This window comes from Macrosteles quadrilineatus, unplaced genomic scaffold, assembly GCF_028750875.1.
Source record: "Macrosteles quadrilineatus isolate MER2022 unplaced genomic scaffold, UCM_ALF_1.0 Scaffold_4__1_contigs__length_99947679, whole genome shotgun sequence".
Lineage (NCBI taxonomy): Eukaryota > Metazoa > Arthropoda > Insecta > Hemiptera > Cicadellidae > Macrosteles > Macrosteles quadrilineatus.
The window spans coordinates 22,268,567-22,296,458 of NW_026542597.1; the positions used below are offsets into that span (position 1 = coordinate 22,268,567).

A 27,892-nucleotide genomic window follows, 5' to 3' on the forward strand; every position below is an offset into this window, starting at 1 on the left:
TAAACTAGAAAAAAACTGTGGTTGGTTTGTTTTGTTATTGTTACTAACTGGTAAGGTAACAGCTGTTACACGTGTCACGTTTCTTCTGTCTTCTGTCTGATCTGATGTCAAACGAAACGTCAAACTCGAATGCTATTTTACTGTGCATGCCTAATCTAATTATTCTTATTTCTTAGGTAGCTGCATCGTTAAAATAATATGGATTGGCTCTTCGGAAATCCTTAGTTATTTCATACTTTTTGTGTAATTTTGGTGTATTTTGACTTTTTAAAAGATGGCATGTCACCAAGTAAACTGTTTGTAACTAAGTGTGTATTAGGTTAATTGGTTATCAAGGCAGGAACAACTTAACAGGTATGTTTCTACGATGTGCTTTTTAGTTGGAACCAAAATTTTGTTGTTAGAAAGTGAATAGGTAACACGACATTATGGTCTATTGTCTGTGGTAACACCAAACAGTAGGCCTAGGCCTATACCAAATTTAATCACGCCTCTATTGAGCCTTTAGGTAGGCTACCATACCTACTTTCTTCATTTTAACTTTAAGTAAGCTTAGCTAGAGTACAATAGCAACAAAGCGCCAAGAGACATTATTTTGTTTGTGAGTAAGATGGTGTCCGTTTCGTAGGGCCCATTGATGAGAAAATGAAGTGATGCGTAATATAACAGGAAAGACATAGAATAAACCCTAGCATAATAGAGAAATATAGGCCGGACAAGGTGGAGGGTTTGTTGAACAAAATATTCTGATCTGGAGTTTACTTTTCTGACGAGAGACCAATAAGGTGGTAACTCACAGATAAACAGGGCATATCTGAAGGCGGGCAGCGAGCGCCACCACCACTTGGCTACCTAGATAATTTTTAACTTGTTTTTATTGGAAGGATCGTCTAGGCAGGATTATCGATTTTTGATTGATCAGGAATGTTCTAGTGACAATGCTATATTAGAGCTTTCATCTTATTTGAGATTTTTATTTATTAAACTTTATTCTAACTCCTGTTTTAACTTATAATTATCACCCTGATTACAGTTGTATGTGATTTATCTTATTTTGCTAAAGGTGCAATATGGTATTGAAAAGGATAACTTATGTAAGTTTGTGACGAGGGATGGCTCAATGTTCAAATAAATGGTAAAGTAACTCTTCTTTACGTGTCACCAGATTTTGATTAGGATAGGACTGCTACATGTCCCGTATTATCTTGCTCTCATAGTTAAACTTAATTAGACTAAAGCAGTGAAATACATTAAGTTTAGCGTCTAACTTATCTAGGCCTATTTAGCTTACTAACTTGCTTCCTAGCTTGGAAAACCAATTTGAGTAGGCCTACTGTAGGTTTTGATAACAGTCAAATTAACTTACAGCTAGCCTACTTAATTTTACTAAACAGTAGTAAAACAATAGAGTTGCAACAAAAAGTAGGCATACTTTTTTATCCCTGTTTTGGGTGAATTACTTCCGTTTGGCTCTACTGCATTCATCAATAATAAACAACTGGCATTAGGCTTAAAGTTTGCTAAATTTAATAAGTTCTTATCAACTTTGTATCTAACAAGAGCCTTTAAAGGAAGGTATAAAATAATGAATCTCATTATAACATAAGTTATTCATAGACTCGTCTAGCAATTTTTTGGTCTAGGCCTATTGGAAGAAAGTGTTGATACCAAAATGATCATAGATTATAAAATATATAGCTCAGATCCAAAGTCTAACTGAAACCATTATTCCTATTACAGGTAACTTAAATCATAAGTCAAACTGATAGTTTCAATTGATCATGGACAAAGCAAGTAAGAAAGATCTTCTAGCCATCATAGCCAAACAAGATGAGGACCTAAAACGTTACCGAACAAGGTTACAAGGTAAATTATTTATAATTTGTCATCAGATCTAATACCTTAGGCTATTGTAAATTTATATTGATAGAAAAAGACAATTAATTGTTTATTCAAATTAAAAATACATTAGAGTCTCAAAAACGTGGCCTAATGTGTTGAATGTGCTGAAGGGGGCTACAGTAGTTTGTCAAAATGCAGAATTATGCAGTTATGAAGAATAATAACTATAAGCATTACAAAAATGTTTTCTGACAGGTGTATCATGGTGCCGGAACGCCCTGGAACGCCATCCGGCACTGGTTTAGACAAAAGTGGAAAAGTTTAATAAAAGCTGATAGCCTATAGGCCTAACAAATTTAATTGTAAATAAGAAATATTTTTCTGTGCGTACAAAACAATGTTGTTGGTACAAAAAACGAATAAAAATAGTTTTATGGATGTTATAAAAATGTTTTTACCGTAGGCCTAAGAATGAATACCACATAACCTAAATGTTGCCAAAATCTGGCAAACTACTGGTACACTACTTTTTGACATGGTCCCCATTCTACGTTTAAATACATGTCAGATGTAGCAGATAGGTAACACAAGAACACGTCGGGCCAAACCCAAACAATCTGAAGAAAAAAAAAATCCATTTGTTTCATTTTTTTAAGAAAGTTTTAAAGAAAAGTGGTTTAAGAATCATCATCGACTTTATTCAGAATGCTGTTTCATGAACTATAATATCTATTCTTTATAAGTACCGTATAAAAGATGATGTTTGTATATATTTGGCAGTGATATGCCTCAGTTCTGGGCTAGGTGCACCTTTCCACCACTGCAAAAATTGACATGACACCAATGCTCTCAGAGAATAATATGTTATTCATTTAATACACCACTAAAGACAGCAATTTCAACTTAACAACACCGACAGAACTAAAAGTAAAAAAACATGAAATGAGAACATTCAAAACCAAATTTATATGGTACAGTTATGACACAACGTTACATTCACCTCGGATTTCGGTTTTGCATAAACATACAAATTCTTTTAAATTCTTGGTCACATACTGAGTTATCTGAACTCCCGGGTTTGTGAGACCTCTGCATTACAATAAAACAATATGTTTAAATTTAGCTCTTTATTTGAAAACCCTGTAATAGACAGTCAAAATATTATAATTTTTGAGTACTGTATAGTGTAAAGTGTATCTGTGCTTTTTGTTCTTACATCCTTAAACTATTAAATTAGTCGGTTATTTGGATTTTTTTACAGATGTTGTAGCGGCTCACAAGAGGCTTATCAAAGAAAATGAAGCTTTACATTTAAGTCTGCGAGTATTGGGAAAATCCTCCAGTCAAGAAATTGAAATCGATTCCAGTAATGATGAAATACCTGTTAATTTAAAGGTAGGCGACATGATGTTTCTACACACGGATAATTTAATTATTTTTCATTTCTGTATTATAACATTTATGTATTTTGTGAATTGTGTCTATATATATGTGATTCATTGTTTGTCTTATCAATATTACTTCTACAGTTTGACAAGAAATATAAAAGCGGTTTGGAAACTATCCTCTGTTTGTCAACGGGCCAAGAGAAGTGAGCGTAGCACTGCCGCTTTTGTATTTACGTATGCATCAGGTCAGTCAGCGTCCAGCCGTGGTAATGTGAAGGTGTTGGCTTATTTTGTTTTTACAAACTGAATTTCAATCGTGTCTCAAATTGAAAGACACAATCGAAAACCTTGCCATATTAGATGTTCGGGCTTTAATTACTTTAACGTCAAAAGGTATTCAGCCACGGCTTGGGAATCATGCGTAGAGTTTAGACCTAATGTGATGAGGAGGGTTATTTTGTGATTGGTTCATCACCAAGAAGCCATAGCTAAACACCGTTGTATGCCAACATCCGGTTTGCTCCAACATCATGATGCTCAGATACAAAGAGATTTTCTAGAAAGGTTCGATTAGGACATATACCAACATCTGTCCCACAGACGAGATTTGATGTACAGCCATCTCTTCTTGCATTTGAAGTAGTGGCTGGGATCTCAGCAGTTCAGTGATGATAAAGAACTAAAAGATGTGATATGGTTCTTATAATATGGACTGAATTTTGAAGTTTGAAAAAAGATACTACATATAGTGAAAAGTTTTATGATAATTTTGTTGATGAATTAAGAAAAGATATGGTTTTAATTTGTATATGATAAATTGATTTTACGTACGTAGGCCTAGTTGCTTTTTTATAGGCCTACTTTAATACTTTTCAATGAAATGGCGACCATACAAAGTAGGTATTTTAAGCCAAGTATGAATGGAGATGAGTGTAGGATGAGTGGCACGATCTTGTAGTCTTGTTAGTGACTAAGGCCGACATATTCCTTAGACACAGCTGTTAATTAATAGCCCATACAGCTAATGGCAACTAAGGTACCTACAATTTATTGTGGAATCCGAACCACATTTTTGCCTTGGTATATACGAATTGGTCTAATTATCTGGATAGTACTGCGGATAGTCGTAGTAGGCCTACTTACTAGTGCGGACATTAATCCACACTAGGGAGTATGCATCCACAGTGCATGCCTATAAATATCCACAATTCGTGACCTCCTAGTAGCTGGATTACAGGACGACGCCACCCGTCCCAGTCATTTATGTAGCTGATAGGAGGTTACATTCTTCACAGCCCTCGTACATGCTGTACATATCCTCTTCACCAATTTGTGAGCATAACTAATTCAAAAATAAGTTAGAAAACATCCATCCTTGGCATTTCTGGATGTGGGAGTCGACTAGGCCCCCTTCATCTGTTAAATAACTTGCCATCAACACCAGATATCAGAGTTGTAAAAAGTTAAAATGTACTGTGTAAACTCTTGTACTGTTCAAAAGTTTCTTACAGTATAAAAGCTATGAAGTAATAATTTTTTCTTTTCCTCTAGCCTAAAGTAGAAGAGGATGAAGCGAATCAAGATAATGAGGACGCAGACCAACTAAAAAACCAACTTACAACTTTGATGAACTCAATAGCAACTCTGTCGGAAGAGAAGTCTAAAATGGAAGCCAGTTTTCAGGCTGACAGAAAGCAGATGAGGACAGAAAAAGAAGATGTATGTAACTTTCAAATTATTATTATGTTGCTAATGGTTAGGAAAATAGGCCATACCGTAATTTTACTTTCAAAGTTAAAGACCTTTTGTTGAACTATCTCCTTGATTCTATAGGCCTATTTTCTAATTAATCAAAACATTCCAAAATTATCTATTGTGCTTTTAACCCTCCAAGTGTCTCTAGTTTTGGTCTTAATGTTGCGACGGTGCTTTCTGCACTGGGAAAATATATTAAAAGTAAGTGCAGTCGCAACCGTTTGCCGGGGATAGCTCAGCCTACAATGGCTGGGTGAAATTCCAGGGTCTGCGATAAAGTCAGGGAAACCACTAGGCCAATAGCCGGGTCTAACCGGTATAGGACTGGCTCATACACGGGCACTGTGAACAAGTAAAAATCAAGTCACCAAAACAAACGTGCAATAATCACTACCAGGCCTACGCCGATTCTCCACACTCCTAGGGGGTCGTTGATGACTACGCAACTCGGGCTTCGTTCTCACTATCCAATAGTTAAGCCCAGAGTGCCTAAAACACAGTGAGTTACACGACGACTTGCCAATAAAAACCACAACGCGCGTTATCACCAGGCGGGGTCTACTAGGCCACTATAATCCAATACACAACTCTAATGCCCAAGCTAAGAATCAGACAATTTACTCAATAATAATACCATATAATAATACAAGTGCACTAACGGCAGAGTGACTACACCTCTAGCAGCTGGTCTCAATAAATACCAAGCCAAACAAGCAAAGCTAAATGCCAATTGCACTACTATCAAATTATTGAGTTACTTAGCAGCAGATAAATAAATAGTAAATACGTTCCAAACACCAGATAAATATATTATCTGATAGCCGGTACTCCGCTACCCAAGCTACCAAGATAACAAGTTGGATTACCAAACAAGCTGTTCAGGTTAAATTAAGTTAATCAAATGATTAATCGACAACAACCCTACTACTGCTACTACCTACTTAATATTAGTTAGCTGGGCTTCTGTTAATAGGCTAATAATATTAGCTACTAGCCTACTGGCCACGTGCTTCCAACTACGCACGCTAAATCGTGCAGCCTAGGTTTGTCGGGCCTCACAGTTATCTATATATATAAAATCCAATGTATGTTTGTCCTTTATGGACTCCGAAACCGCTCGACAGATTGTAATGAAACTTTCAGGTATTATTAAGCATTATTCAATGATGGTTTGTGTAAAGTTTGGTGCAGATCCGTCAAAAGGGCTCCGCCCCAGTGGCTCTAGAGTTTCCCATGTTAACCTTATGAGTACTCATATTTAAATAGAATTAAAGAAAATTAACAGCTGGTTTAACTAAGCAATTTGATTCTGTGATGTTCAATAGCATTAAAAGTTAATAAGTTTACCAACAGGGTGCAGCACAATTATATTTTTTAAATTTATGACAACAGCTAATTTGCAACCAAAAGGTGAGTGAGCGTAGCGAACGAACTTCAACCTGAAGGCAAGTGAGCACAGCGAACGAGCTCCAACCTAAAGGTGAGTGAGCGTAGCAAACGAACTTCAACCAGGATCTTGAAAATGAACAATCATTTGACATAAAAGCATAGGACAGGACGACGTCTGTCGGGCCAGCTAGTTAGTAATATAACTGACAATTGGTACAACGCAAAATAATAACTACTACAGTCAATAAATTATATTATTTGCGCTCTAGCACCTGCCCAGAACCGTCAGGAATACACTTTAATATTATTCCTGACTAATACAACTACCGTCAGGCTTTGACCAGCACGGTTACAACTCTAACTCTCGCAATAAAATCAGATATTAATATTATTAAACTAATAATATCGGCTCCTTAACCAAAATCAAAAGAATGTCGTCCACTCACCAGTAGTGGGTCTTAACACCCAACTTAACACCAACACGCCTTGAGCACCTATATCACACGACACCGATGTCACCAAAGCACTCCACGTCTCACTCGACAATCACGAACCAGCTGTTCACTCACCGTAGGCCACGACTCGAATGTCCGTCCTCGGCTGTCCGGTAGTTCCAGGATACTCAAGCTTATCCGAACTGATAAGCCGGGTCAAAGGGCGCTAGCCAGGTTCGCCGCCACCGCTTGCAACCTCAACAGACGCGCGGCCCAAATAGCAAATATTTACCCCCCTAGGAAAAATAACTCGTTACAATGTTCGCCCATTTATTGCGCAATCGCAGGGTTTTATTAAAATGTATCTTAGAAACTTAAAAACAATGTAAAGTATACTGTTTTATATATCATTTTGTTTGGAAAATTATGGGCTTCAATGTAACATATAAAACATTACAAAAAAAATGTTCAACAATTTTTGTGGGGTCAACATTTCTCAAAAATTATAAAATAAATTAAAAAAATGTATGTTTGCGCTCAATAAATTGTTATAATTTATAGGTCTACAAATATTTTAAAATAGCCACTTTGTTCAGAATTTTATGAGGATTCCAAAAATATAATAATATAAGGAAGTATGTTTGCAAATAAATAAGTTATGGGCAAAAAACAGATTTCGGTACATAGCGTTTAGCTAAGAATGCATAGCCTAACCATAGCTAGGAATCTGGCTGATAATTTAAATCAATATCACTACCTACTTCTTCAGGATCATCAACCAGCCCTTCAAAATCACTTAAATCTTCTTATAATGCACCACGTATATCACTACTTTTGATTTTTTAACCCTAAAACAATGATAAACGTAATAAAACACATCAGTCATCGGTGCGAGGTTAACCAAGTTGTTTACAAATACGCACGTCAGCTGTCTGCTACAATATTTTCGGAACTAAAATGAAAAGCATATAGAAACAGACATCAGGAGAAAGCTCTGAATCTGCTGAAAAAAACGATACCTAACTCGATCCAGTTCAATCTGATTCAGTCAGTCCCAGAGCCGTCGCCGTAAACAGTGTTTGTGAGTCGCAAAAGCGACACATAACACTACAGCGGGTGTGTTATGAGTCGCTTTTACGACACATAAAACTCGGAGGGTTAAGTAAGGTAATATATTATAGATAAAACAATTATGTTCTAATTTGGTTTTATTAGTGTTGAAATGTTAATAGAATTTAATTAAATGCAATGTTTTTTAGGCCTATATTTTCAACGGGGGTGGCTTTGTAAACTAATAAACTTGATAAGGTCATAACAATTTTACAATTGTATTTTATTCCTACTAAAGTTAGCTTACCGGTAGTAGTGTTCTTATATTTTATTACACATTGATTGCTTTCTAATCAAGGGATGCATTTTGTATTGAATATAATGTGAAGGGAAAATAATGAAACTATGTTTAAGTACTGGCTCAACAGTTTAGAAATTAGCAAATAATAACCATGTTAATGGCCCCAGCTGTTCACTCTGGCATAAATTAAACACTCTGTGCCTGCATACTGCATGTACACGTTGTCCATTAATGTCAGTGTATTTCAAATGCTTGAAAACTCCTAACCCGTAATGACTTCTCTGGTTTGTAAGACTTTAAACACACAACAAACTTTTATTATTTGTTAGAAATAGGTTGATTGTTTGGACCATGCTATTTATTTACAATGTTTGTTTTGACACAATATTTATTTCTAGATGTTTGCAACTCACTAATTCTGATGCCTGGCTGTTGCCTTTTAAAATGGGTTAACCACAACCACATATTTTTAAATATTATCACTACCATAAACATTATATACGTATACCTCCCTTATGGATTAGGTGAAGAGAATTTAATGTTTGGTAATGGTTGAGTTGTTTAGCAATGTATTACTACTATTACTAATTTTTTTTAGATAAAATTGTTTTAAAATAAAATAAATCAAGTGACAAGAAACTAATTAGCATTGTGACTTGAATTGGTGGCCTGGCATATTTTATTTCATCTATATATTAATAGGCAAGCATGTTCCTTTAACCCTCCGAGTGTCCCTTGTTTTGGCCTTAATGTCTGCCTATTTTTTGCTCATTTGCAAGGTTTTATTAAAACGGATCTGAGAAGCTTGAAAACAATGTTAATAATACTGTTCTATATACCATTTTGTTTGGAAAATCACAGGCTTCAATATTATACATAAAACATAAGGAACATTTGTTTCAAAAAAATATTATGGAAAATTTTCAAAAAAAAAAAGTTCGCGCTCAATGAAATTGTATAAATTATAGGCCTATAAATATTTGAAAATAACCACAAATGATATATATTTTTATGAGGATTACAAATATATAATAATATAAGGAAGTAGATTTGCAAATAAATAAGTTATGGGCAAAAAACAGATTTCAGTACATAGCGTTTAGCTAAGAATGCATAGCCTAACCATAGCTAGGAATCTGGCTGATAATTTACATCAATATCACTAACTACTTCTTCAGGATCATCAACCAGCCCTTCAAAATCACTTAAATCTTCTTATAATGCACCACGTATATCACTACTTTTGATTTTAACACTAAATTAATGATAAACGTAATAAAACACATCAGTCATCGGTCCGAGGTTAACCAAGCTGTTTACAAATACGCACGTCAGCTGTCTGCTACAATATTTTCGGAACTAAAATGAAAAGTGCCTAGAGATAGACCTCCGGAGAAAGCTCTGAATCTGTCAAATAAAACGATACCTAACTCGATCCAGTTCAATCCGATTTTGTCAGTCATAGAGCCTTCGCCGTAAACAGTGTTTGTGAGTCGATGCATCGACACAAAACACTACACAAAATGTGTTATGTGTCGATGCTAACACTCGGAGGGTTAAAACCTTTTTTCTCAGCTAATGTGCATTGCACTGAAAATCTATGCATACTGTTAGAAAGATATTTTCCTGTAGATGTGCAGAATCCCTTTATAAATTAAAATAGACTAAAAAATAAGCACAAAAAATGAATTTAAAATTTTAAAAAATTAACATGGGCTTTATGGGTTGCTATGCTGGTGACGAAATAACAACGAATTATAAACAGAAAATCAAAACAAAAATGGAAGAAATTCCAATCACATGTTTTATTTACAGCTTGGAGGGAAAAAAAAGGAGTCAGTACATTACATATTTTTGGTCGAGTTTTCGACCACTGGACGACCTCTAGTATTAATAAATGCACACACTAAAAAACTTGTATTGAATAAGAAGTCAAATCCTTTACATAATTTCTAGTGAGTAAGAATGTTAACAGTAACAATCAAACATCTGTCTTGACCATTATTTGAACTGAATCATTGTAATAGATTAACCAGAAGTTGTCAAGATAGACTCTGGGATATGACAAATAGTAAACAAAACTATTCCCCCTATATAAACCTGATGAAACTAACCTTAAAAGTTAAAATTGTTTTCGGCTGATTCATAAAGATGATAAATCTATATAAGAGAGTACTAAGTTTAATCTATGGTTGTACTGTATTATCCTTTAACCCTTTCAGTGCTCTGCGACAATATATCGTGCCGGTGCAACTTTCCATCCTGTGTGTTTAAATGGGCATATTGGTTGAGTCGGTTGTTGTTTCAAAACAGCATTGGTTTCTTTTGATTCCTCATACAATCGAGGCCCGATATATGGTTCCTAAGCACTTTTGAGATGAAAAATTTTATTTTTACAGATTTTCTTTCTTGCACACTAGACTCCTCCCCCGAGGCAAGCCTAGCACTTTTCAGAAAGAATAAATAAATAACTCCAGCATTTTTCAAAAAATCACAACAAAAATTCTAGCATCGAAAGGGTTAAATTGCATTTATAGTCATCATAATGTTCAGCATAGCCTACATTTTAACAATTTTATTTGTATACTTTCCTTGATCAATCTCATTTAAAGTTTTTATATGCTTTCAATAGAAAGATAAACTCATCAAAGATCTTCAAAAACAACTCGATCAGTCAGCTCGTGCTCATCAAAATGAGTTGGAAAACTACAAGTCAAAGCTGATCGTTGAGAGGCATCAGAGAGAGAAAGAACACAACGACCATGGGGTGATGATTAGGTAAGAATTGATAGAAAAAACATATTTGTTATGGGGATAACATTTGAACTACATTATGAGTATGTATGCCGCTAATGTCATGATGTTACCGCTAATGTAAAAAAAAATTAGTCTGTACCAAGTGGTTCATTAAGAGTTTAAGTTTATTGATGTTAAATTTCTATAGTTTTCATAAGGTTTTAATAGGTTTCGTTTGGCATCATACGTTATAGGAATTCTTTTTCATCATTTCTAACATCTGGTTTTGGGTCTGGAATTGTTATGCCCAAAGTAAAATATCTTGAACTATGGAATTTATCTACAAGTTGGTAGTTTTTGACAAAGTATTCAGTTTTTTTTTATTTATGGAAACAGTCAAAATCCTATTCTTGTTACTATATAACATATTTTTATACGTTTTGTTAGATTAGCCAAATTTATTATTAGCCCAATGATATGGGTCCGGAATCAATCTCACTTGGGATTTAGCCTGTGATATTAAAATTTGAAGGCAAGAACTATGACCCACTTAGTTTTGTGGACATTTGTTTGATTGATGTGTAAAAACAAATCGTAAGAACATATAATAGAATGTTAACTGTGTACAATTTATAAAAAAAGACTGCCTAACAAGTTTTTCTGAGCCACTGTAATCTTACCTTAGTGTTTTTGTATGCAGGGTACTTCAACTAGAGTTGTTATATTTTTATAATTTTGGTTAGCATAATCTATCAACCTATGAATCAGAAGGCAATAGATTATTTATTCTTGCTCACATGTTAGGCAGGAGAACATGTAAACCTCATAAAGGCTAGAAAATTCCAAGAAACGGAGGTAATTCAAATTGACTAGAAACAATTTACGTTTAGAGAGCTGCAGAAGCTGTTGGCAGAAGAGCGAACAGCTCGTGAGACGATAGAGGCTGGGGCAGAGGGCGTGCGACGGGAGTGGACGCAATACCGCAGCGCAGCCGAGCGTAGAGAGCGGGAACTGTCCAACACTGTGGAGGCGTTGAGACGTAAGCTGCGGAGAGAGAAAGACTCGGCCACTCCCCTACTGTCTACACTACAGGAGGAGATGGCGTCACTCAAGCAGCAACATAGCATTGCTCTGCTCAGGGTACGAGAAGTAATAGAACCGAGACAAATAGAGACTTTAATTATGGATAGGACTAGATATTAGGGTACTGTAGTGCGAATATTTGTGAAATTGAAGTTGCTTTAGTGCGGAAAAGTTGTAATTGGTACATACAAGAAAAACAAAAGAAAAAATTTTGAAATCGAAGTACATCTTCCAATTTCGCAATCAGCCGAAACTTTAAAAAAATGTATAAAAAACATTGAATTTTTTTTAATTTTTTAATTCTTTTTTTAATTCTGGCTGATTGCGCAATTTGAATATGAATGCCAATTTTTTAATTTGTTGTTTTTCTTGTATGTACCAATCGCAAATTTTCCGCACTATACCAACTTCAATTTCACAGGTTGAGTTTTTTCGCACCACCCTACTAGATATCCCATCCCATGTAAAAGCTTGGCCTGTTTTAGAATAGCGATGAACTTATTGTAATCGAGCCAACGGCAACAACTGTCGTGCTGATGCAAGCTATTGAAACATGTTGGATAATCTGAGTTTTTAAACAAGCCTACTTGCTAGTACAATGTATTGTGGATATTTAAGATTGATCACAACTTTGATTAGGAACAAGAGAGAGCGAGGGAAGCAGAAGATAGAGCTGCAAAGTTGGCAGCAATGCATGAAGAGAGGGTGGCCAACCTGGAGGCGAGGCTGGCGGAACTGTCACAGACTGTCGGCTCGTACGATAGGCTGCGACAGGACGACCAAGGTGCAATATTCAAACTTCAGGTAAGTAAATGATTGTGAAATTAAGACTAAAATATTGGCTTGGCTGTGTATTTATGGTTAAAAACTATAACATATTTTTTGCGTTAAATTTTGCTTCATTGTTTAAAATGGAGCTTGACTTGAGAGAGAATTGCATAGAAAACTGTTTTTGGTAACCTCTCTAGGGGAAAATAATTTATCAATTGAAAAGGAATTGAAAAATTATTACTTTTGCTAGTTTTGGTTGAACTACAGCACAAATGTCTTTAGAGGAGGGAATTAATTATAGGGATGGTTGATGGTAAATCATGAAGGGGAAAGTCAACAACTCCCCCTTTGAGTTCTACCATTCTAGAAATCATACCCTTGTAAGGATAGTGATAAATAAGTCAATATTGTACAGTATTAATAAACCAGGAAGTACTGTCACATTTGTATGGTGATCCATCACTCCTGAGTTGATTGAAAATACCCCTGCCACAGCAAACCTGCAGACTAAGCGAATTTACCTGATTTTATTTTCAATTAAATCTATTTCAATAGCATTAGGGAAGCGAGCTGGTCTAGTGGTTAGAGCGCGGGACTTCGGTCCCTGTGGTCTCGGGTTCAAATACCGCCAAATCACCAATGGATTTTATTTAAGTGATAATGCCGTAAACTCTAGGTCTAGCCTGAAGTAATGTGAAAAACAATCCCGGGCTCGTGCCTAGCGTCTTAGGAAAAAAAAAAGAAAATAGCATTAGGTCCTTCTACAAAGATTGTAATAAAGTGTCTTTTTTGTAAAATATTAATAGCTTAGTATAACCGTATAACATAAATAAATTTGCCATGTTTGGTCAAAATACATCTATTAACAATCAAACTACAACAGTTTACTTATTCAAGTTATTCTCCATAAGTATAATATGAGAATTTTAAAATTACAATTTTTTAATTTCTTTTGTAAGAAGATAACCGTACTAAAACACTTCAATATACTAAATTATTTGTTTTTTAAGCTCTTCACAATGGTTTGGAGAGAAAAAAATCATTTTTGTTTGAGTTAATTGGCCTAATGGACACATATATAAAAAAAAATCAAACAGATGGTGTTTTTGGCCTCAGGGGACATCAAAATGAAAAAGTAAATTGGTCCCGGGTCCAGGTTTTACCATGAGACCTACGGTAATAGCTCATTCCTTATATGGGAAATTCGCTAAAATACCACACTGGTAGGAATTTTTTTAAATAATTCCCACTTTGGCCCAAACTGTTAGAAATTGTGAAATTAAGCACACAATTTTCACTGAAACAGTAAGATGAAGAGATTAAATTTAATTTTCTCCCAGTTAGAGCATTTAAAAATTTTTTCAACACTTGAAAAACTTGGTAAATGAACGTATTTAAAAATGCCTATGACATCTAATTACATAACCAATAACTATTTAGATAAATATTAGTTAAAAATAATAACAATCCAGTTAGAGCATTTAAAAATTTTTTCAACACTTGAAAAACTTGGTAAATGAACGTATTTAAAAATGCCTATGACATCTAATTACATAACCAATAACTATTTAGATAAATATTAGTTAAAAATAATAACAATCCAATTCAGAACTTTTAGTTTCAAAGGTTTTGGATGTACAGACTCCAACTACATCTTTGAAGAATGCGACATTGATTAACTAATTTAACATAATATGGTTTAATTGTAGTCTGATTGGTTGATTCAGACGGAGGGTTAATCAGTGGCGGTCCCAGGATTTGATTTCGGGGGGGGGGGGGGGGGAATGACCACTGGGCTGGGGGTATGGAATATTAAAAAATGTGGAATTTAAAGCCTAAAAACGTATTTTTATTTATATTTGAGCTATAAAATCTGCTCAAGCTAATAGTATTTATGTTACCTAACAATATATATTATATTTCGGGGGGGGGGGGAATTTTGTTTAAAGATGCTTGCTTAATAAAGACCTTTTTTTATAATAGCTGCGTGAACCCTCCCTCGTTGCAGCTCGTTGCGTCTTGATGGGTCAAACATTTTACTGACTCTTGGGAGTGTGAATTGCTTTTTGATGTCTATTCTTATAATTTTTATTACCAAGCCCACCTAACTTGCATTATGGCTAAATTGTTAATAAATGTAATACAGCACGAGGTCATGTAATTTAATCAACTTATGACACTTACACCTAAACAATGTTCAATAAACAGTTTGTAACAAAATATACAAGTTGGTATTGGTAAACTAAACCTTTGTTAATGGACGGTATTTTATGCTTGGCAGTGGGTGAGAGATAGATATTTTCAGACTCTATATATAACAAAAGTTAAGATTATCGACTAACTTGTCTTCTATTTAGCACAACTTATCTAATATTTGCTTATTGAGAAAATTACCTTTTGTTTAGATCCAAGGGTTCATTGTCTTCTTCAGATTTCGGTGTTCTACGTAGTCTTGTCTTCATTCTCAATCCAGTGATTTTCAAAGTACATTGCCTTGATTGTTTAAACTTGCCTTTGCTGTGGATTTTGTTTTCACTTTTGACGTGACAGCATCTACGATGACTTTTTCATGCAGTGTCTTCTTTTTCTTCTGATATCTCTCTTTTGTTTGAATTGTTGAGGGAAATCCATGTATGTTAATCACGACCCTAGAGTCGGAGTCAAGGGGCACTAGAAGAGAAATTCCCGCAGTTCTTAAGTTCCTACTTTGGGAGCCTATCATTCCTACTGTATCAGGGAGTTTTGAGGGAGTATTTTTAAGGTTTTTATATCCGCATCCTAGAGGGATCAAACAGTAGAAGCGATGTGCAGACAATCTGGGCAGAACCCAAGAAAGCCTACACACCCACCACTGCAGCGCTCAGTGGCCCCCCTGTATACAGAAACCTCTACCATCTGAGGGACTGAGTCATTCAGACTCCGGAATTCAGTGTTATCAGAAAATGTTTGCCGACATTGGGCCTTCCTCAAGCCGGGCGCCACTCCAGCGAGGATATTCCGGCACTAGTCAATGCAACAACAAACACCCCACTGATCAACAGCACCTGGCTACCACAGATTTTGAAGCGGAATCCAAAGTAAGGACGCAGTCCTTGATACATTGCGTACCCGATCATTAGTGGTTTTACGTCTAAAAGCCTCCTAAGGTACCCTGACAAATTTGGAATTCGGGCCAAATTATGGGGTGACTGAGGAGTACTCTGCCACTTGAAAAAATCATTCGTCTCACGGAATTGCAAAGTTTTGTTGTGTTGTTTTATTTGTGTGTCAGAAATTGTATTAATTATTAAATAATGAATTTAAAGTTCATATTTGGTTTTTACAAAAATAAAAAACCTATCATAACAAATAGATCACAACAAACCTCTTGAAACTGTTTACTGTGATACTTCATGGTTTAGTAATTCAAAACTCCTAATTGTGTATATAATGTAAAATATATTAGTTAGGATTAGTATTTTATTTTTAAATCAAGTTAAATAATATAATTTGTTTAGAGTTTTCTATTGAAACTTTAAAGGAGGGCCTAAATAATGGTTGGTTTGCAGAAGTGAAGAGTTTTTCTCTGATAATCTCTTCATATCTTGATGGTTCAGCAACATCTACCTGTACAACAACAGTTTTGAGTGACAAGTCCAATGGACTCTCACCCACTTGCCAAATTTAGCTTACCAAACCAATATGGAACTTGAGTGCTTGAGTAATACAAGCAATTTAGGCTATGTACAGGGAAGAAGTGTCTTATTCCTTCTTAGTGGATGGTGTCAGTATTAAAAGATTCTTTTAAAACTTGGTACATAGTTATTTACAATGTGAAGTGTTTTAATGCTACAATTTAACTTTTAATTGGTTTAAATTGTTTCCATGGTAGTTTAATTTAAATCATAGTTCTATTTTTACCTGTATAGAATCTTCATAATTTTAAAAGTGTTACTATGGCTTTCCTTCCTTAATATAGATGTACAAGTATATTCAATGCCCCGAATAAAACAGGGAGGGTTATTAGCTTGATCCTCATAGCAAGATCTTAGCTGTTACCACTGTATTTACCCAAAACGCTCATATATATTATTAATACACTACATGAAACTTTGTAAAGGCTTTTAGCAAATTTCCCATATAGGGAATAAGCTATTACCGTAGCACTCATCGTAAGACCTGGACCTGGGACCGAGTTTTTTTTTCGTTTTGAGGTCTCTAGAGGCCAAAAACACCATCTGTTCAAATTTATATATATATATGTCTGTTAGCACGATAACTCAAGCAATAATGATCCGATTTTGATGAAATTTCATATAAACGTGTAAACTTACATTTATTCAAACGAGTTCGCGAACCAGCATGATCGGACTATGGTAACAGGGGTTCATGGGGGGTTTTATGGGGTAAAAATAGGGTTTTCCCATTTTTGACCCTATAAACATAAAATTTCACAATTTATTTCCAAACCATTTTGTAGAGCTTAAAAAAACAAATAATTTAGTTTATTGAAGCGTGGTTATGCGCCTAATGGTTACGGTAAAAATTCCAAAAAATTGTAAATTTAAAATTCTCATGTTATTCTTATGTAGAATAAGTCAACTGTTGTAGTTTGCTTGTTTATGGACATATTTTGATCAAATTTGGAAAATACATTCATTTTGTACTGAACTATTCACATTTTCCAAAAAAAAAATATATATATTTTTTACCCTCCCTGTTGCACTAAACCTAATTGTTGTGTTAAACTAACTCTATTTAAAAAGGGAATAAATGCGATATTTTTAAGGAGACATTTTAGTGTAAATCCAATCAGGTAAATGGAAATTTGCTTAGTCTGCAGGTTTGCTGCGGCGGGGGTGTTTTGTTTTAAGATTTAACCCCACATATTACATACCAAAATTTTTGTCTAGGTGTGTAAATTTGCAAACTGACCTTACATTTCTTTGAACAAGTCCCTTGGGCTCTGCCCCAGTGGCTTTTAAAGTTCCCATGTTATCCTTATGAAAAACATATTTGTTTATATCAGCTGGATAATTTAATTGCTGTTAATACTTTAGTTGCAATTTAAGGAAACGACGAGGTGTTAGCCCTGTCCTACGTACGGGAATTCAGTAGTCAGTTAAAACCGTGTACAATTCAGATCAGCTAGTTTACACATATAAAGACAAAGTTTCTTGTGGTTTTAATGTGAAAAATCATCTTGTAAACAAATGTTGTGTGACCAAATATGTTTTTATTCCATCATAAGCCCATACGATATGCATTTTAAATCCAATAATTTTACAATAAAACAGCAATTCTGCAATTTTTACGATGTGAAAAGCGTCGAAGTGAGATTTGCAGCCGATTCGCACAGACGCACACTGATTATAAGTAGCCTACAGTAGAGAGAGTCAATTGAGAAGTGTATAGACCTAGTCAACGATACCACCTTCCATAGCATACCTGCCTCTTCCTTAATTATTATCACCACAATACAACTACTATACACAATTTCCAGTAGGTCTGAATAGAAACGACCGAAAATAAAACGATAATATCCAATAAAATGCACAGTACACATAATTTAACTTTGGTGTCCTAACATCAAAACTAATCGTCACACCTATCATTTATATCAATTTCACTGCATTAATTGCTAAATAAATAAGTGTAAACAAATAAAAGTAAAAACAATAACAGTAACAATAACAATAACAATAAACACGCTAGTAAAGCTAATGACGCAATTGTCAAGTTATCAGTTCTATCCTTGATAATTACCCACCCTCATTGAATAAATGTACATCGTAATTTCCCATATTAGTTAATTTAAACTACAATCCTACTAATATTATAAATGAGAAAGTTTGGATGTATGGATGTATGGATGTATGTTTGTGACAAGTGAACGCAAAAAATACTGGTCGGATTGGGCTGAAATTTGGCATGATGATAGCTCACATTCCCGATTAACATATAGGCATATTCTTATTTCAAAAATCCTTTCGGGCTCCGCCCCAGTGGCTCTGGAGTTTCCCATGTTAACCTTATGAGAAATGAAATTATTGAATCTTAACAGCTGTTTCAATTAATTAAGTTGGTTCTGTTCTGTGATGTTCAATAGCATTAAAGTTACAAAAATTACCAACAGGGTGCAGCACTATTATTTCTTTTACATTTATGACAACAGCTAATTTGCAACCAAAAGGTGAGTGAGCGTAGCGAACGAGCTAACCTGAAGGCAAGTGAGCGCAGCGAACGAGCTCCAACCTAAAGGTGAGTGAGCGTAGCGAACGAGCTCCAACCTAAAGGTGAGTGAGCGTAGCGAACGAGCTCCAACCTAAAGGTGAGTGAGCGTAGCGAACAAACTTCAACCAGGACGTGATTGAGCCATGCGAACGAGATAATCTTGAAAATTAAGAAGTTAAACGGGGCAAAGCCCGCGGGTTACAGCTAGTATATTCATAGTTGAAATAAAAGTGATATTTTCACGTTTGGGGGCGCTGATATGGGCACCCCCAAACGTAACCACAACTGAACACGATTTCATAAAAGGATGGTTTGTCTAATTGCAGTATCCTAGGTCATTGTTGACGTTGTGTTCAATCTATGTCATCCATCTGTTTATCTTTGTATAAAACCCGGCTGAGGTTGTGGTGGTAATTTAAAATCGTGATTCCTGATTATTCTTGATCTTCTTTTTATGACATCAATATTTCCGGGCCTAATCCAAACAAAGTTAAAGCAGACAAATATTAATTGTAAACAAAAAGCTACCATGAAGAATTAAAACAAGTAAACATTGTTATTTTTCTAATCTTTCCTTGAAAAGTGGAGCAGTAAAATAATTTGCATTTATCCTTGTTTTATTAAGACTCGTGTACAGAGCCTCGATTTGTACTGTGGTTTAATTGATTTTGGTTTAAACTGTGGTCTAATTATCTCTACTAATCTTACTTATTTCCTATAATCAATGACAAAATAAGAGTAAATAAAATAACCTCATAGTTCCATAGTTTATATTTAACCAGCTGTTAGTTAAAATAAATTATATTGCTCTAAAACAAATCGAAGATTACAAAGATTGCTTTAAAAAATAATTTGAACATTCTAGTATTTTACTATGTATATTTAACCATAGACTAACCAACACAAGTAGACTTCTCATCCCATTGTAAATTTTGAAGCACGTTTTCGTGTCTAGTTCATGTACAAAGTTTCATGGGCGCTAGTGTCAACGAAACTTTGTTTCTATTATTTTAGGGTTAATTTCTTGATTTGTACTTTACTGTTTGGTTAAATAACTAGGGGACAGGTTATTGTTTATGATTAGATCGTATTATTTGGTTAAACGAGGTTTTAAATGGCTATAATAACGGGAAACAAATTTTAAACAAAACACGACCTCTACATAAACCGTACAGAACTAACAATAAAATTGTCTTCAGCTGTTCCATAAGGATGAGAAATCTACTAAGGGAGTAGGTTTTATCTATGATTTAACTAATCTGTCATCCTCTTGCAGAAGAATTGAACGTATCAATGATTAGCATTACACATAGTATAAATAAGTCAACCCTAAGTATGTCTTTACATTTTTATCCAAATGCTGAATTTGTGACACAAAAGCTGAATGTTTACAGCTGTTATGTTAAGCAAATTAATTTTATGCCAAAAGCTAGTTTAGAATCTTAGCGTCGGCTGCTAGACTTTTTAAAAATTAAAACTTAATTTCTAAAAAACTGAGACCCTAAACTAAAATTATGGCTTCGACATTCCCTAGTTCTCAAAATTATCTTTCTTTCAACACAAAAATCATGAAAATCCGTCGAGTGGTTGATTCAGAATCGTGAAATAAAAAAACACTTTCGTTTTAATATTATAGATTACAAACCTGCAGACTAAGTAAATTTCCATTTGGATTTCTACTAAAATATTCCCTTAAAATTGTCAGATTTATTTCCTATTTATATAGCCTAACATTAGTTTTATAGACATACCAAGAACTAAACAACCTGCGCAGAAACGAAAAGATCACGTGGTTCGCGCCGGTAGGTGTGGCGTACCATTCAAACCTGCGCGGCTCGAAACGGCCCAGGGTTCTTTTGTTTCTGGTATTACTATAGTGAGTACTTAGGTTTGCTGCTACAGGGAAGATATTGAGGTTTTTTTATTGAAATGTTGATAGCTTATTAGTAAATAGACCAAGTTGCCAGAGTATGGTTAAAATATAACCATAAACAAGCAAACTACAATAGTTTATTTAATCTCCATAAGAATAATATGGGAATTTTTAATTTACAATATTTTTACTATATCCGTATTCGTTAGGCATACAATAACTTTAACATACAAAATTATTTATTTTTTTAAGCTTTATAAAATGGTTTGGAAAGAAATTATGAAATTTTGTGTTTTTAGGGGGGAAATAGGAAAAATCAATTTTTACCTCATAAAACCCCCTATAAACATCCGTACGTATAGACTGGTTATGCTGGTTCGCAAATTCGTTAGAATAAACGTAGGTTTACACTCTTGTACCAAATTTCATCAAAATTGGATCATTTTTGCTTGAGATATCGCGCTAACGGGCACACATACATATATATTTATGGATTTGGATGGAGGGTGTTTTTGGGCTCTGGGGACCTTACAACGAAAAAGTAAATCGGTCCCAGGTCTAGGTCATACCACAAGACCTACGGTAATAGCTTATTCCCTATATGGGAAATTCACCAAAAACTGCTATTTATTTAGGAGCGGCTTATACAATTGGAGTTAGAGCATGGGGCAGAAAAAGCAGACACGGACCTAGACGTCTTGATGGAGAAATTTCAACACTTGAAGAACAGCATTGAAGTAGCTAACGAAACTGCTGAGAAGCCAGTTGATCTGAAAGGTAACTGTTACTTCTTGCTTTTTACTTCTTGGTGCAAGCATCCAGCATCAGGTAATGCCACCCGCACGGTGTCTCTCATAAATATAACTGGTCTGTCTCTAGAAGTTTATTTTTTGTTTATTTTTTTCCTGGGACGCTAAGCACTAGCCCGGGATTGTTTTCAAATAATTTCAGGCTAGGCCTAGGTGTTGCAGCATTATCTCTCAATGGATAAAAATCCATTTGTGATTTGGCAGGATTTGAACGCGAGACTTCGGGAGCTGAAGTCTCGCGTTCTACCGCTAGACCAGCTTGCCCCCTGGAAGTTGACTCCAGAAGTTGGAACTTCTTGCTTAACTAACTCATCCTGTACCTTTTGGCGGTGAGCTTGTTGGCCCTTAACCTGCCCAATAGACGATTGACAATGATATTCGCCGATGCACGGTAGACTATAGCGTGTTTTGTTTGAGTAGAGGTCATGTTCTGTTTTAGCTGCCAGTCAGTCACTGGATGTTTAAGTGATTAATAAAAACATTGATTAACAGTGATTAGTTAAACAAATGTATATTAATTTTAAGTGTATATAAATTAGATAATCAGTTCATATTTTATAAAACCCTACTGGCTTATTCTATGCTTAAAAAGTTAAGTTATAAAGCACATGAATGACATGAAATTCTTGGGATTGGTAATGGATAAAAGTCTGAAATGGAACAATCACGTTGAAAAGTTACTTGCCAAAATCACATCGGGATTATTTGCTTTATCTAGATTGAAACCCTTTTGTGAAAAACAAACTTTAAAAGTTATATATTTTTCATATATCCACTCAAGTATATCTTTTGGGATTTCACTTTATGGTGCAACTAGTGATTACAATTTGAATTCTATTCTAAAAAAGCAAATGAAAGCTATTAGAATTATCTGCAATTTAGATTTTGAAACTTCTGTTAATAAAGAACATTTTAAATCGGAAAATATAATGACAATTTACGGAATGTACGTTTATGAAACAATTTTATCAGTAAAGGACAGACTTCATGATTTGGAACGAGTTGGGGATAGTCATAATTATTTCACCAGAAATCGGGAAAACCTTGCAATTGGCCACCATAGTCTAAAACTTTTTGAGAAAATGGGTTTTGTTGTATGCGGGATCAAAATTTTATAATAATCTCCCAATTGAAATTAAATCAGAGACTTCCAAAACAATATTTAAAAATAAATTAAAGAGATTTCTCATCAGCAAGGCTATTTTTTCTTTTGAAGAGTTGAATAGTCTTTGAAGTCAAAAACAAATTCAATTTATGTATTTTTTGTTTAGACTAAAAAAAAAAAATTAAGTTTGTAAAATTTTGTTTTTATTTTATTATGTTAGAAATGTATTTTATAACTATTAGGCCTAAGCAACTGTTGACACTATTCAATGTATTATGTATAGGAAATGAATAAAGTGGTTTTGAATTGAATTGAATTGAATTGAATAAAGCAGGAAAATAGGGGGCTGGAATAGCTCAGCCAGGGGCTCGTGACGGCTCTCGCCAGCCCTGATTCTGTTGTTGAGTTTTGGAAAGAAAATGTTGATTTCCTAAAGTAACTTCAAAAGACTAGCTCTTCCCAACTTTGGTCATACCCCCCATTGTTTAGAAAAAAAACTTAATGTAAATTTCTGAAGAACAAGTGTACAGCATTAGCATTAGAGATAGTGCGCACTATTTGTTAGGTTTGTCGATTTTCTTCTATCTGTAATTTTTCCAGGCATTCTGCGAGAGTGGCAGGAGAAGATGCTGGTGGAAGGTTACACATCGACGGATCACTCGTTGTGTCACCAGGAGTATATGAGTCTCAAGGCAGAGCTTGAGAGGTGTAAACAACAAGCTGCCTCGTCAAGCAGTGTTACCACCACGACCAACAGTGCCAGTGATGAGTTTGAACATCTGAAGAAGCAGATAGCCTCGCTGAAGGAGAAGATCAACTTTCTCAACAATGAGCTGGAACAGACTCATGCTGACCATAAGCTGTTGATGGAGGAACAGAATAATGTAGGTTGAAATCTGCTTCATTGTAGATAGTTGATATCATCATGGATCATTTCAGTGTGGGTATTGTTTTCTACATTGTCGTAGTATAGTGATTAGAGTATGGATCCCTCCAGTTGATATGTATTGTTGTGGACATTTGGTCACGCAATTGGTTACCATTTCTGAATTACTGGCCGTTGTCCGAAATGTTGTTATTGTGAGATATTGTTTATCCTTCTAAAATAGGGAGTCAAAGAGTTCAAAATATGCAATTTTTGGGAACCTCAATCGTTGTAAGAAATCCCTCTTGGAACAATGCCAGAATATTGAATGTGCCAATTCAAAATTTTCATTGTTACTGTAATATTATCAGGCCCGTTTTTGACCCTGTCAACGCCCTAGGCACAACTAATAGTAGCGCCCCTTTACCATTTTGCCCCAATCGTGTGAGGCGATTACTATGTTCAAACGATCACTGAGAACGATATAAAGATGTATAAAGATGCCATGAGGGGTGATCAGAATTTTATTGTGATCGCGCAAGAATATGTAATGTCCGTCCACTCGATAGCAGGAAAATATCAAAATTTTGCCTCATTTGCGGAAGACGGTAATGATCTCCAAAAGAGCGTGGGAGATTAATACTATTTTGCTGCAATCGCGGGAGGTGATTACTATGTCTACATGACCGCGGGTGACAACATAATGATGTCTTTACGGCCGCGAGTGTTGATCAGAATTTGCCCACGATCGCGCAAGGCGATAATAATGCCCACACGACCGCGGAATATGTTCATATATTGCCGCGATCATGGAAGACGATAATTATTTGGACACGACCGCGGAAAATAGTCAGAATTTTGCCGCAATCGCAGGAGACGATTACGATGTCTACACGGCCGCGAGGGATCATCAGAAGTTTACCGCGATCGCATGCAAATACAACCACAACTTTTTTTATTTTCCAATTTGTTGGCGCCCCCCCCCCCCAAAAAAAGCCAATTGCCTCGCGCCCTAGGCACGTGCCTACCGTGCCTATTCGGTAAATCGGCCCTGAATATTATGAAGGCTTGTTGTAGATGTAAGATATTTTATTTTCTTGGTAAAATTTATACTATAAAAACTTTTAACCTTTTCCTTTAAACACACTTGTAAATTATGAAACTTATGAAAAGAGAAAAAATATAGTATGCAAGGTATTCTGCAAATGAAATATATAAAATTTTCTTTGTCTGATGATTTTAATTCATGTTTAGAAAATTATCTTTAGAATTCTTTTTCAATTGTTTACATAAACTCATACATATTATAGAATAAATAGTGGTGTACTTAAACTTTTTCAATCCCAGGAGTTGAAAAAGGAACGTGCCAGGTGGAAAGAAAAATTGTCCTCCGTTGAACAGGAACATCGCAGGCAGTTGGCAACCCTGGAGCAGCAGCTTAGCAAGCAGAGAGAACGTGCTTTAGCTCTTGTACAGGAGAAGGACACAGAGATCTCTTCTCTCAAGGCTAGCTTTCACACACTGCTGCCAACACGAGCTCACAAACGATCCCAATCATCAGATAATGTATGTTATGTTGAAAAATGAATGTAGGTTTAGCATTAAATTGATTCAGATCATTCATAGTCCAGGCTTAGTGACATAGCCTATATTATTGTAGTCTTCTGAATTAGGGAAATTTAAAACTTTTATTATGTTTGCTTGAATTCATTTTATCTTATAGCTTACTATGTGACTTTGATGTACTTTATTAAGCCATTTCACATTATCAAATTGCTTAAAATAAAACTTCTGTGCACAATATATTTCTCTTCAAACACATTCATTACATTATTTCTTCTTATGTCCTAGCAGCCCAACTTACATTGTACTAATGAATGTTCCATTCAACAAATCTCTTGTTGAGCTTTTTTACCAGAACATAAACAACCAATCTGGTTTAATGGTTTTTTATTTCAAAATAGCTGAGCGATTTTTATAAGCAAATTGTTTGTAGGAACTCGATTAGGTACCGAATCTTTCATACAAATCTTTGCAGGATGGCAGCGTGGAGCTGGACACTGAAGGAATGAGCGAAGGACGACACATGTTGCACTACGCGCACGAATCTGCACGCTATCAGGTAGATGTAGCCAAGCTGCGCAAACAGAGCCACAGACTAGAGACACAACTACGTGACACGCAGAGGGCTGCTGCCGAGGAGAGGGTTACTCTCACCCAAAGAGTCACAGAATTGCAGAACCAGGTAGACAGGTTAGTACTGTGTGTTGAAAATTATCATCAGCTGATATATTAAAACCTGTACCTAGAAAGTGTACGTTTAACTGTTGACTATTGGATACTGAAGTATACATCCCATCCTTATGGACCAGCTGTAGCAATGTTTTTATTAAAAAATAAATTAGTTGGTTGAGCCGCCCACAGAGTGTGTTATGGACGGTAATAAAATTCTATTTTGATTTGACCCTTAGTTTTTGTTACTGATATTTGATGTAACATACCTTATGATAAGGTTTCCTTTTAGTAAGTTTGGCTTGGTTAAAAAACCGTTGCATATTCAATGAAGTCAGTAGTTGACATCAATATGTCTGTTGATCACTTAACTGTTCTTTTTCATTCTAAAGGTCAATTCACACACATCAGTTACGGCACATCACAGTCCAGCCACGTCGGGCACGTCGCAGTTAACAAAAATATTCTTTAATGAATTTTCTATTGCGCTACCTACACTCTTCCGTTGCAAATCCGTCAGTCGCTCTGCCAGCGTCCGACAGTCAATTTCAGATTCCTTTTCAACGATATTTTTGGATTGTTCAGACGCCTGACGGACGTGTATGAGGTTAAAAAATAGTACTTTTTTATTTAAATGGTCGAGTTTATATTTTAAGTAATGTTTGTAAAAATCAAAAAGAAGGACGATGAAAATTTGATAGAATATTATGTTTTAATTAAATATTTTTTACTGTAACAACACTGTAAATAAAGTGACAGATGAGTGACTGGGAACAAATTACTGACAGTTTGATTGACAATTGCAGATGCAACTGTGACTTGACTGTAACTGGACTGAAACGGAGCTGTGATTGGACTGATGTGTAGGCTATGAATCGACCTTAAAGCTGGCCACAACTTTATCACGGGAATGGCATGTCTAGTTCAATCATTAGTCAAAGGTGTTACCCTCATGGATGCTCAAAATGTTCCAGATGTCACGGGAAACCCAAAGAATTCTATAATACATTTTAGATTTGTATCACTTGGAGCCATTGTATAGGTTCCAATAAAACAAAAACTATAAATTGTCTAAACCACAATTAATTTTTATAAAGTTGAGTAAAAACTCTTGTTTGGAGTTTTAGGATGACAAGTTTGATTAAAGGTGGGGGTTTTGCTGTTTTTTTGGAGTAAACTGACTTTTTGTGGAGTAAAGGGGGTGTCAAACTATCAAAATTTTGAACCATAGCAATCCTTCACTAAAAATACCATCTCAATCAAAATGACCCTCTATAATTTGTATAGAGTTCAGTAATATAAAACATCTTATATTAACTAATTCCTAGGCTGGAGAGATGTCAGTCGAGAGAAGGAGCCAACTTGGAGTACCTCAAGAATGTTGTGTTGAGCTACTTGGTGAGCAACGACTCCAGCTGCAAAGCTCACATGCTCAATGCTATTGCAGCTGTGCTCAAGTTTAGTGAACAGGAGCAGCAAAGAGTCAGACAGACCAGCTGGTACACACGGTCCGGCTCACTTGCGTAACATGAAGCCTTCTTGTTTTTCCTGTGATTATTTTACCTTGACTGTATAAAGTGTATAAATATAACTGTAAAATAATGGTCTGACATAACTTTTTCCCCCGGTATATCTTTTTATTTGCTTATTTTAAAAGCTATTTATACCGATTGAGAATTTTGTATTGATTTAATACCTAGCATGCTATAATAAATTCAGGTTCACGTTTTACTGATTCAGCTGGTTTTTTTCAGTATTTACTTGTTGTATTTCTGTATGTAATATGTGTGGTTTTGTGTTCCCTGGTGTACTTTTTAAGTTTGTCTTTGAATGACAGATTAAAGTAGGTAATTACCTGACAAATTACCTTAATAAGTTATTGGCATCAATTTTTAATATTTTGTGGTAATCCAGAGGTTACCAAAAAATACTAACTATGAAGTTATACTTTTCTAATTGTAATTAAGCCTGTACAGTAATGTCTACAGCAATGAAGAGGGCCTTTATAAGCAGGAATGTAGGAGATTAACTTAAAGAAAATGAATT

The 27,892-nt window shown here is 35.2% G+C and overlaps 1 protein-coding gene across 1 annotated transcript; it reads left to right on the forward strand.

Moving 5' to 3' along the window:
- Window positions 1-121: 121 nt before the first annotated feature.
- LOC128993222 (GRIP and coiled-coil domain-containing protein 1) lies at window positions 122-27,439 on the forward strand. The gene is made up of 12 exons (XM_054416988.1): window positions 122-354; window positions 1,741-1,866; window positions 3,104-3,237; window positions 4,782-4,949; window positions 10,792-10,937; window positions 11,786-12,035; window positions 12,618-12,782; window positions 21,471-21,612; window positions 23,350-23,633; window positions 24,962-25,180; window positions 25,653-25,867; window positions 27,175-27,439. Exons 2-12 carry the CDS (start codon window positions 1,782-1,784, stop codon window positions 27,371-27,373), a joined length of 2,007 nt encoding a protein of 668 aa, XP_054272963.1. The 5' UTR covers window positions 122-354; window positions 1,741-1,781; the 3' UTR covers window positions 27,374-27,439.
- The last annotated feature ends 453 nt before the right edge of the window (window positions 27,440-27,892 follow it).